The 12517-nt window shown below is 37.4% G+C and overlaps 1 protein-coding gene across 1 annotated transcript in view; it reads right to left on the reverse strand.

Moving 5' to 3' along the window:
• Window positions 1-12517, reverse strand: part of LOC125646539 (collagen alpha-1(I) chain-like) — a 168684-nt gene that overhangs the window by 93605 nt on the left and 62562 nt on the right. Inside the window, exons 23-24 of the mRNA XM_048872887.2 lie at window positions 728-826; window positions 589-642 (exon numbers count right to left, since the gene is read on the reverse strand). Coding sequence (XP_048728844.1) covers window positions 589-642; window positions 728-826 — 153 coding nt within the window. The remainder of the gene's footprint in view (window positions 1-588; window positions 643-727; window positions 827-12517) is intronic.

Genomic DNA, 12517 nt, shown 5'->3' on the forward strand with positions numbered 1-12517 from the left:
ATGTTATAGTATGTGAAACCAATAGCCCTATGCAGTTAATGGTTTTATCATTTTCTTTGAAATTTAATTAACGGTAAGTTCTACTGCTCGCCTGGATTGAGTTGGCTGAGTAAAGTCTTAATTCATTATTTCTATGGGATTTTTAAAAAATATTTTGATTTGATACAACTCACATTTTTTTAATCCAATATTAGAATTTCTCTTTATGTATAAATTTACCGTGTTTTATATAGTTTAATCAGAGCAGTAATACGTTTCGATCCGGTCTACATCATCTGCATCCTCTGTAGTGTAACTTCTATATTTGATTATGAATTTTATCATCAGGTAAAGTAGTTTTCTACTTTATTGTATATTTACAGTCAAAGTTAAAGCGTTGATATACGTTTCAATTTCAACTCATTTGCAGTACACATTCTTTTTCATTAAGTATTTTTTTCTAAAAATATGAAACATTCACTTTGGGTAACATTTTCATGTTTGCAATATCATATGTTTAACTTCTATTTTGTCTGTTATTGTTCGTCAATTTATCTTATATTGTATGCTAAAAACTCAACATCTGCCATTCTACTCGGTCACACTTACCACAGTACCCGGAGCCCCGGTGTCTCCTCTTTCTCCAAGACCCCCAGGAGGTCCCTGAAACAGTATCACATGATCTTAACATCTGGATTTGTAGAAAATATTGATTTAAATCACTAAAGCAGGGTGGTAAATAGTGTACCGGAGGTCCTGACTCCCCTGCTGGTCCTGGTGGACCGCGCTCGCCTGTAGCACCTCGGGAACCTCTTGGTCCAATTTCTCCTGGAACACCAGACTCTCCCTACAATGTAATTACGATGCATTGATAATTACGTAGTACTTAAAATTTGATGAGACAAAAAATTCTAAAATTACTAAACACGTGTATTTGAATCAAAGTCTAGGGAATCAGCATCGTCTTATTTCACTGGAATCGTTGTACATTCTCTTAAAAAGGCAGGCGTATCATCCTTCATGTTCCGCACTGCATAGGAACATATCCCAACTTTTTCTATCAAATCAAAATCACCAAAAATATAAAATATTGAAGCTGATTTATCCTATCATTCTCTATCATGAAAGGTGAAGATAGCGAACATTGATCAATCTCCTACAAGGAATACAAAATAAAGAGTTGGGCAAGCACTGACCCATGGACATACCAGAGGTGAGATATATCAAAGGTTGAGCAATAAAAGAAAAGAGAAAAGGTATTGGGTTTGTCGTTCATCAAGACAATGTCTCTATACATCAACTTTGAAGGGATTTAAGAAAAAAATCTTATAAACCATAACATATGTTTATATAAGGGAGGTACGACTACTAAATCTAATGTCTTTCGGCTCAAAGTTTAAGTCAATGCGACCTCTGAATCACCATCTGCTTATGGCGTCACAAATACTAAAATTACGCCAATATTGATCAAAACTATACTATAGTATTTGCATTACAATGTTCCGATCACATGTATAAGAAAACAGATGTACATCAAACGGTCGTCGAGCTAAGCGATATTTACAGTATAAATATTATATATACAATGTAACAGATAGTAAATTTGACATTGTTCGACGCATGCGCTCGTATACTTAAATGTACGAAACATTTGTCCTGAAATTGTTGTATTACTTTCCTTTTAAAAAGTACCAACTTTTTCTTAAAACGAGAAAGATACAGTGGCAGCTGATTTGTGCCATTTTACAATTTATCGTCTTTTCGTTATATCGAGGCGAAACGTTGACAAAACGAAAAGATGAAAAAACGATAATTAGCCACTTCTCGCCTCGAAATGACGACAGAACGAAAAGACAACAAAAAGTTAAAAAGACGACAAAATACAGGCGAAAAGACGACAAAGAAACTCGCAAATTAGTAAACTAATCTATCGCCTTTTCGCTTGTTGATTTGTCGTTTTATCGTCTTTTCGAGGCGAAAAGACGATAAAACGAAAATACCTCAAAACGATAATTAGCGACTTTTCACCTCGAAAAAAAAAGACATGTCGAAAAGACGATAAAATACAGGTTTCCTTGTTATTTGTGCTGTCTGATTTTGTAGGAATTCAATATGAATTTTGCTGTCTATTGTGGATAGCTAGTAATTACATTTACAAAGAAGAAAACATCTAAAATCAAATTGTGGTGCTCAGATACTTGTATTCTACTGAAGAAATCGTTATAACAGACATGTTGAAACAGGAGGTTGGGGTAGGCAGGGGTCCTACTCTGTCCCCCTTTTACAATTTACTTCTCCCGTTATTAGACGGTTTTAGAATTTTTAGTCACTTGGAGTTATTACGGACTACAATTTATGAATTGTGGTACGAAATTCAACTTAGAAACGATACCTAATGCTGCACGTTCAATGTAATAGCTTGTTGCAATGCTCAAACATTCTTTGTAGTCGTATAATGCCAGGGTCCAGCTAAAAGTCGACCAAAAAATAATAGGCATTTTGCCGAATTCATTTCTGCATATCTTGGGAAGCATACCGAATTTCGGAAATCCAATAACGATTTGGTAAAAGCTGTTACAATAATAATTAACCGTTTGTTTTTAACAAAAGGGAGGTTTGAATTACAAATTGCACGTCAGATCCTTGTATTTCTAAATTAAAACACGAATAACCGTTGAAGCAACTACACGTAATGAACAAAAAAAAATTGCTGTGCCCATATGGATATGGATCACAAAATTTCAATGAACGTACATGTATGTAGAGATTATCTCTATTCTTTCGCTCATTTTGTCATGTTTTCTTTTACACACGTGATACCTTTAGAGCCTTGCTTTGTGGACGGTCCTTCGGCTTCGCTCGGTATTCTAATTATATTATTCTAGAAGATGTAGCCTTGCAGACATATGAATAGCCACACGGGGAGATAGTCTGGGCTAGCCAAAACTGTTTGTGCCCCTCCCTTTGTTAACGTTTTTTTTTTTTTTTTTTTTTTTTTTTTTTTTTTTTTTTTTTTTACTATAGTCTGGTTTTCCTTTTATATTGATCTTTGCTGAAGTTAGATTTGACCCCCTACATCACTTTTAAGCGCGTGACTACGTCAATGCTTCCAGATATTTTAAGAAGGAATGCTACACCAGAGAAATTTGATGCGGATGAAAAGTGAAGGACATGTACAACAATATTTTGAAACTGAAAACTTTCAAATTTACTTTATTTAGTTAAAAAATGCAGTTTTGATGGAAAACAATCTAAAAAAAAAAAATTGAAAACACCCCCTGGACTAGAACCCGCTATCTACTGTTCAACAGTCGACTTGCTAACCTACTGAGCTACTCAGCTATGCAATATAATATGAGAGGAATAGACTACTATTGTTGAAACCAATATTTTCATTCATGTTTAAAAAGGAAGTCAGCCATTATGACGATGTAGATCACCTCCTTAATGTAAGAAATCATTTACTATTCATTTCTTCAAATGCTTGTGGTAGATTAAAGCTATTACTATAACAGAATACACAGCATGGAGTTTCGATATACGGGCTTTAAAAATATATTTGAACGAGTTGTCTAAAATCGATAGCTTCCAACTGAGATCAAAGGAATGTTAGAGAAATGTCAATAAGAGCAAGTATGCGATGGAATTATGCTGGGATATTGCTTGCGAATACTTTATTTCAATTAGGGTACCCAAAGCTTATAATGTAAAACTTATACGGTACCAATTTTGATGCACCAGATGCGCATTTCGACAAATAATGTCTCTCCAGTGATGCTCAACCGAAATGTTTGAAATCCGAAATAACTATGAAGTTTTAGATCTAAATATAGCCAAAAACAGCGTGCCAAACAAGTGGAGCCAAATTCGTCCAAGGATAAGAGCTATGCATGAGGGAGATAATCCTTAATTTTGAAATGAATTTCTAAATTTTATAACAGCAATTAAATATACATCCGTATATAACAGCCCAACCAGCCTGAAAAACTTTTAAAGCAAGTCGGTAAGAGGTGTAATAGAGCTATATCTCATCGTCAATTAATTTATCGTGGAATAGAGAGATTGGGTGTGTGTTTGAAGTAACAGGTGCAAGGTGCTGGTCGCCTAGCCTTTTTCCAGGGGTGTCGTGTGAATTAGTTTGAGAGGAGAGCGAATGTCAGGGGTTTCTGAGTTAATTGGTTTGAATGCTTTCTGTCCTTGTTGAATGATCGAAGTTTGAGAGATGAAAGTAAGAGTTGATAAATTTATATATTTTGCTTGAGAAAAGGTCTTGTGTGAGTGGATTAAATTAGGAGGTACCTCGTGAGAAAGAGGAGATCGAGTTTAACAGTGAAGGTGAAAGCATGTGATGTTTGGATTGTGAATTTCATATACTTGTGAACGTGTCCTTGTGTATTATTATGTAGATTTGTAAATAAATTTGTAAATAGTACTACAGGCTTATTGACGTTATGAAACCAGTGCCGTCACAGGAAGGACCTTTGTGACATTATATGGTGGCAGCAGTGGGATATGATATGATACAATGAAGACCTGCTTACTGTGTCAATAACGTCAAACATACCGCGGAAACCAAATCGACAGGCACAGGAAAATTCGAACATTGAATTTACAAATTTCACACCGGGAATTCATAAAGAAACTGCTTGTGAAACCAACATCTTTCTATGGTAATCTTGATGAGGATATTGATAGCTGGCTCAACAACTTTGAGAGAATTTCTAGAGCTAATGGATGGGGAGATAATAGAAAGTCGCAAACACTACCTGCCTTTCTGAGGGACCGTGCTGCGGAATATTTCGACGCACTTCCTGAAGAAGTGAAGGAAGACTATACAACTATATGTGATGCCCTCAGAGAGAGATTTCTTCCAAAAGAACTGCAGTCTATGTATTATACCAATCTATTCGGCTGCAGACAGAAAGAACATCAAACCATTGACGATTATGTGTCGGAAATCACGAAGCTATCAGCAAGAGCCTACATCGAAATGCCGAAAAGACAAAAAGAAACTCTAACAAAAGAACACTTTGTTCAGGGACTTAGATCTGGCATTAAGAGATTTGTACTGATGTCAAATCCTAAAACATTCGAGGAAGCCTTCAGACATGCAAAGAGAGAAGAATGCCATGAAACTCTCTCCGGACCAAATACTTTGAGGACCATGACAGCCGCTTGTGAAGCGAACAGAACCTCAAACCTTTAAAAGTCGGTGGCAGATCTTACCGAGCAAGTGAGTGTTATGGCTACCAGCCTGAAACGCCTAACATCGACAGAAAATGGCAATTATTCCTCACAAACGAACAGAGGAGGAGTACGCCGTCGAGGGAACGGACGAGGTAGAGGTGCGAACCGGAAACCTGATAGGGATCTTCGAACAACGGATGGCTGACCAATATGTAACTACTGTATGAAAGTTGGCCACATTGAATATGCTTGTACAGAAAAGAAAAATGCAGGAAACTAAAGTCTGCTTCTTTGGAAGGAGGCAAAATAGCAGAAGCGACGAGAGGAAAACCTCCCTTAGCCAGTGACGAGGACGGTATTACGGATCAACGCAAACCTGGAAATTCTTGTGTCGCCAAGGATGTGCCAGCGAGTGTGTGGAAAAATGAGTCTTGTGCCGCCAAGTCTGTAAGTGTTCCGTTATGTTAATTAAAATCTCAATTTTGTGTCGCCAAAATTAGAGGATCTGTAAATGGAAAATGTGTCGCAATGTTAGTGGACACCGGGTCAAGTGTGACCATAGTTAATGATACCGTTGCTAGAGGATGTGAGCTGTCGCCAGCCGGAGCTGTTACTGTGTCGTCAGCAACAGGTGACTTCATTCAAATTCTTGGAAAATGTAACTTGAATTTTGAAACTGGTCATGAAACTAAGGCTCAATTTGATGTTTATGTCGCAAAAAGTTTCCCATATGAATGTATTTTAGGTCTTGATATTTAAAAAAAACTTTACTTGTTTTATTGATGTTGCAAATGAATCTCTGCATTTGAACAATGAATGTATATCATTTGAAACGAAAGAAAGTAAGAACAGTGAGGTTGTAGAAGAAGCGAGTCAGTACGAAGGGTTGAATGGCATTGATGTATGTTAAAGGTAGCCGGGAACAGTTTCGCACCATAGGCCCGGTCAACTTTTTCAAAAAATGGAAATACCCCATATTTCAAGTGATATTACATGTGTAAAAATGTATACAATAATTGTAGGATGCATTTCAAATGTAGCTGAGTGGTTGATAAAAATATTGATATACAACATGTAGGTGTCACCATGATTCCTAGCATATAGATGGGTGCAAATACGAAACTAAGACACGTGGTCAGTTGCTGAAGAAATTCGGGTGAAAACATGCAAGGTCTAGCAAAAAGTCTGTAGCTGTGAGGGAACTGGATGGCCCCATATGAGAGATAGATTTTTGAGAAGGGCAGATAGGGTTCTTGATTGTGCATAGTGTCTAAATCCCCATGTTTGGTACTGTGATGGTGTGGGGGTGGTGCGGATTAGCCCAAATGAGGGAAAATCAAAGCAAAAAGGGGGAACCTGCTCAGAGCATGTTCTGTGCACCAGCACCAGTATTTATAGATTACATGTAATTTAGGGTCATAATTTATTAACTACACTAATATGAAATACAAGTATTGACATAAAAGGGAAATACGATTTTTCATTAGTCTGTCATAATCTGACTTTGGTGTATACCCCCCTTTCCACATGTTTCAAAACCAAAGAAATTGTCCCCTGCCACCTTTAAGTATGGTGGATCTGAGAGCAAAGATGAGGTCGATTTCCATGTATCCCCCACACTAAATGAAATAGAACGTATTTCAATCACTAATTTGTTGCAGAAATTTAAGCATGTGTTTGCTTTTAATGACAATGAGTTAGGTAGGACAAATCTTGTAGAACATTGTATTGACATATGTGATAGTAAACCCATACATTCGAGACCAAACAGGATTCCACAGAGCCAAAGGCAACTTGTAGAAAAACAAACTGAAGTGATGTGTGAAAATGGAATCATTCGCCCATCTAAAAGCCCATACTCTGCGCCAATCGTCCTTGTACCTAAGCGTGACGGAAAATTTCGCATGTGCATCAACTTCCGTCGAATAAATGAAGTAACGAAAAAGGACGTTTACCCACTTCCCCGTATTGACGACATGTTAGACGCGCTTAACAAGTCCAAATATTTCAGTGTTCTGGATTTATGTCAGGGATACCACCAAGTTTCGATTAAAGAATCAGACAAAGAGAAGACTGCTTTTTCCTTCTTCGGTGGACACTATGAATACAATTATATGCCGTTTGGTCTCTGTAATAGTGCTCCTACATTTCAGAGACTCATGGACCCTGTTTTAAGCGGATTACTGTGGAATACATGTCTGGTATATATTGATGACATAATTGTTTTCTCGGAAACTCTTGATGAACACGTGAAGTGTTTGGAACAAGTGTTTGAGAGATTCGAGGAGGCAGGCCTTAAGCTAAAGGCACAGAAATGTTACTTTATCGAGGAAGAAGTGAATTTTCTTGGACACAAGGTATCGTCATCAGGGATATCACCAGACTTGGAGAAAGTGGAGTCCGTGCGCCATTTTCCTAGACCAACTAACGTGAGCGAACTTCGAAGTTTTATAGGTTTGATTTCCTGTTACTCATTCATTCCAAACTTTGCCAGCAAAGCCGCTCCTTTGCATTATCTACTTAAGAAAGGAATCAAATTCAAATGGACGGATGAATGTGAAAATGTCTTTGAGGAATTTAAAATGGCTCTGACATGTTTCCCTATTTTGAGATATCCAGATTTTTCCCTTCCCTTTGTTCTCTATACTGATGCATGTGACACGAGAATAAGAGCTGTCTTAGCGCAACTTGGATCTGACGGCGAAAGAACAATCGCTTATGCGAGTCGAAGCTTAAAACCAAATGAGAAAAATTATGCGGTCATAGAGAAAGAAGCTTTAGCCATTGTTTGGAGTGTGAAATACTTCCGACATTATTTGTTTGATAGAGAGATAACGGTGATCACTGACCACAATCCTTTAAGTGGTTAATGAACATTAAGGATCCCGCTGGTCGTCTCACGCGATGGTCATTAACACTACAAGAGTATGACATCACCATACAACACCGTCCTGACAAAGCCCATCAAAATGCCGATGCGTTATCTCGCATACCCCCTGTAGCGAGCGCAAGTGTTAAGAATTCTGAAGATGAAGTAACATATAAACGGTCGTATCAGGACGTGCGTGACAGACAGAGGAGCGACCCTTATATTTCTTCTATCATAACATACTTAGAAAACGGTGAATTACCGGAATCGTTGTCCAGGGCACGTGAGACTGTCATTCTATCTAATGATTATGAACTTGCTCAAAATGGACTACTGTACCATCTGTGGCAACCTGGATCACAGAGAAGGAGAAAGTTATTGAGACGCCAATTAGTGATACCAAGGAGCTTAATCGATGAAGTGTTGTATGCGTGTCATGACGATTTAACCGCAGGACACCTATCATTTCAAAAAACATACGACAAAGTGCAAGCACGTTTCTATTGGAAAGGAATGTATTCAGATGTTGAATCCTGGTGTCGATCATGCGTCGATTGCGCAACAAAGAAATCTCCGAAAAACAGACCAAAGGCACCTTTAAATCCGATACCAATAGTCGAAGCACCTTTTCACAGAGTCGCAGTTGATGTTTTAGGACCATTTCCACCTACGTACAATTCTAACAAGTACATTATAGTCTTTAGTGACTATCTGACCAGATGGCCGGAGGTCGTTGCCGTTAACAACGCAGGCGCCAAGACTGCCACTAAAGCCTTTGTAAAGGAAATAGTTTGCCGACATGGAGCGCCACGTGAGTTACTCTCTGATAATGGTAAGAACTTCAGATCAAACCTAATGAAGGAGATATGTAAATTAACAAATACCAAGAAGACATTTACCACAGCTTATCACCCTGAGACTGATAGTTTAGTTGATAGATTTAACGGGACATTAACTTCAATCTCAATGTACGTATCTGTACATCAGAGAGATTGGGATACTTTCCTTCCCTATATCATGTTCGCGTACAGAACATCGATTCATGAAAGTACTCAAGAGACACCATTCCTTCTCACACACGGCAGAGCACCGGTTCTTCCCACTGAAGCCGTGTTGTGTCCCTCAACTTTATCGTACGCATCAGCTGACGATTATAAGGAGGATATAAAGCAACGGCTACAAGAAGCTTTTAGTCTTGTGAAAAACAATATACAGAAAGCACAACAGCGTCAGAAGGAGTACCATGGCCGAAAATCGAAAGAGAATTATTTCTCCGAGGGAGACAAAGTTTGGCTTTTCACTCCGTCAACAACTCCAGGATTATCTCCAAAGCTGAGTCACAACTGGCCTTCAAAATACTGAAAAAGTTATCTGAGGTCACTTATAAACTACAGGACCCAAACAATGATACAAAAACGCAGACCTCCCATGTTAACAGGATGAAGCCCTATGTGGACCCTAGTGACCGCCCAGACCATGGGTTCTGATCTAGACTTAGATGAAGAACGTGTGCATGACCCGATTCAGGATAATGGCCCTATTGTCAAAGTTTTGGATGTCATGCGATCTCGTAACAAATCACATCGACTAGAGAAACACTATTTTGTACAATATGAAAATGGCAATACACAATGGGTGAACGAGAGCGATATCAAAGACTTTAGCATTGTGCAAGACTTTCTTCAATCTAAGTAGAATGTGACCGTGTAACGTTGTAATTATTTGCATGTGAACTTTATGAGTATAAAAAAAAATCGATTAAACTGAAAAAAAAATTCAAGATAGCAAAATGAAAAAAAGAGAAGATTTCATTTTGATTTGAAATGACTATATGATGCTTATTGGTAATGTGCTTACGATGCACTAAATTGACTTTTTCAAATCTCCATGACATAGTATGTATACCCACCTGTAGTATGTGTAAGCTATAATCTTGTAGTTGGTGTGTCGGCACATCACACTTAGAAGGGGAGGTATGTAATAGAGCTATATCTCTTCGTCAATTAATTATCGTGGAATAGAGAAATTGGATTAGACTTGCTCAAGTCTCTATGTTTAATAATCAATGCTCTCTTTAATACTTTTAATAATGCCAAACACCTATGTTTGGTGACATTAAGTATGGTAGAGAGCAGATATTTAGACATCTGAAACACAGAAAAATTTGAACGAAATGATAAATAATAAAAACAACATAGAGACTTGAGCAAGTCTAAGATTGGATGTGTGTTTGAAGTAACAGGTGCAAGGCGCTGGTCGCCTAGCCTTTTTCCAGGGGTGTCGTGTGAGTTAGTTAGAGAGGAGAGCGAATGTCAGGGGTTTCTGAGTTAATTGGTTTGAATGCTTTCCGTCTCTGTTGAATGATCGAAGTTTGAGAGATTAAAGTAAGAGTTGATAAATTTATATATTTTGCTTGAGAAAAGGTCTTGTGTGAGTGGATTAAATTAGGAGGTACCTCGTGAGAAAGAGGAGATCGAGTTTAACAGTGAAGGTGAAAGCATGTGATTTTTCGATTGTGAATTTCATATACTTGTGAACGTGTCCTTGTATATATGTAGATTTGTAAATAAATTTGTAAATAGTACTACAGGCTTATTGACTGAAACCAGTGCCGTCACAGGAATGACCTTTGTGACAGAGGTCTCAGTATAAGTTAGAGTATATTAAGTGAAATCTTAATGGATAAGAAGGGGCGGAGCGAACGTTAGTGAGCGAGCCCCTTCTTATCCAATAAGATTTCACTTAATATACTCTAACTGGCTTAGAATGTAACCTAGTTTTTCATTGGCTGGGAACATTTACAATGTCATAAAATTTATTTTGAAATAGCCAATCACAGTCAGTCACGTGATATCTCTCTGTTGGGAATTCTTAATGAATAAGTGAGCCACTTAATGAACAACTTCTTGAAATCTGATTGGTTGACAAACTAGGTTATATTCTAAAACGAAATCCACAATGGTGGGTAGTTGAATGCCTTGTTAATCTTACAGTATAGAGGGGTAGAACTATATATGTAGATTTACCATTCGTTATTTACGAAATTAAATGTTGGCGGTAATGGGATTAAGATGCCATCCCTCTAATTCAAAATTGTATGACGAATCTCTTACAAACAAGGCGGATAATTCATAAGTTAGTAATTTTTTTTTGGGATAAAATCATTAATGGCTATTCACCTCAAATTCTATATGATTGATTCGAACCATATCGACCATCAACTCATTTTTACAACTTAATAATGTGCAGTTCAAATTTCCTCAAATTAGAACTGCATGTACATTTGCAATCCTACATTGAAAGTTCCCTCTCCCTGTTAAACTGTAGAACAGCCTGCTTCATGATATTGGAAGTGCTTCTGGAATATCTTTTTTCAAGAGTTTTTAATATTTATTTTTGTAAAGATAAAATTAAATAGAATAAATAAAAAGTAATGAACTTTAAATTTGGAAACCGTTAGGTTAGCATTATTATTTTGTTTATCCAGTTAAAACATACTGTAGACTGTATTGTTTCAAACTATACAGAATAAATACCACAAATAGCTTTTCAGATTAAGTTTTTTCAATGTCGAACTAAAAAAATTGAAAAACCATTTACTGCATTTTTATTATTTTTATATGATTGTTGTTCCTTAAAGAGAGTTCATATTGGTGATTCTCACCCCAAATCATCTTATTCCTTTCCACTACTATGAAAAGAGGAATGAGATTTATCAACTTTCGAAATGATTGCATGCTCTAGGAGCCAACTTATATAGCAGATTGAACTTTTGTCTAGGAAGCAAATATCATGGGAACGTAATTGAAGATGATAGCGAGCGCAGCGAGCCAGGCGCTGGCTCGTACTGCGAGCTCTAATGACTAGAGCGCGGGAAATAATCCGAGCTAAATCTGAACCTCTAACCAAACTTCCGCCAGAGTTCGTTTGCTTACAAACCATTCGTAGGTGACGTAATGAGGCCTCGACGGGGAGTTTGAACCTCTAACAAGGAATTTTTTTTTTTTAGCCAATCCCAGAAGTCTCTTGTCAATTATGATTGTGAACTTACGTGGATTATCATCCCAATCGTGTGGCCTCCTTGCTCCAAAATTCAGTGCATCATTAGGCGAAATGTTTAACGAAGTGCTATGTTTATGAAAGGTAGGCTAAGACGATGTGTGACGTCACGTTTACGTTTTGACGTACGTCATAATAAGACTGACAGTGGCGGATCTAAATATGTACCGGTACTTGTTATTTCCATTTGTAAAAGTCATACTACCGGGACAATATTGAATATACGTAAACATTAGGCATACGTAATATGGCATATCATCGATTATAAATTGTGTATAATCGACTGCAAACCACAAATCTGATTAAAATACTAAATTCTCAATAGTAATTTAATATGTCTTGCGGCGTGACCGTGTTTGAGGGTGAAGCAAACAATGTTGGCATTACTATCTAGATCCATAAAAGGACAAATACTATCCCGAA

Source organism: Ostrea edulis, chromosome 6 (assembly GCF_947568905.1).
Source record: "Ostrea edulis chromosome 6, xbOstEdul1.1, whole genome shotgun sequence".
Taxonomy (NCBI): domain Eukaryota; kingdom Metazoa; phylum Mollusca; class Bivalvia; order Ostreida; family Ostreidae; genus Ostrea; species Ostrea edulis.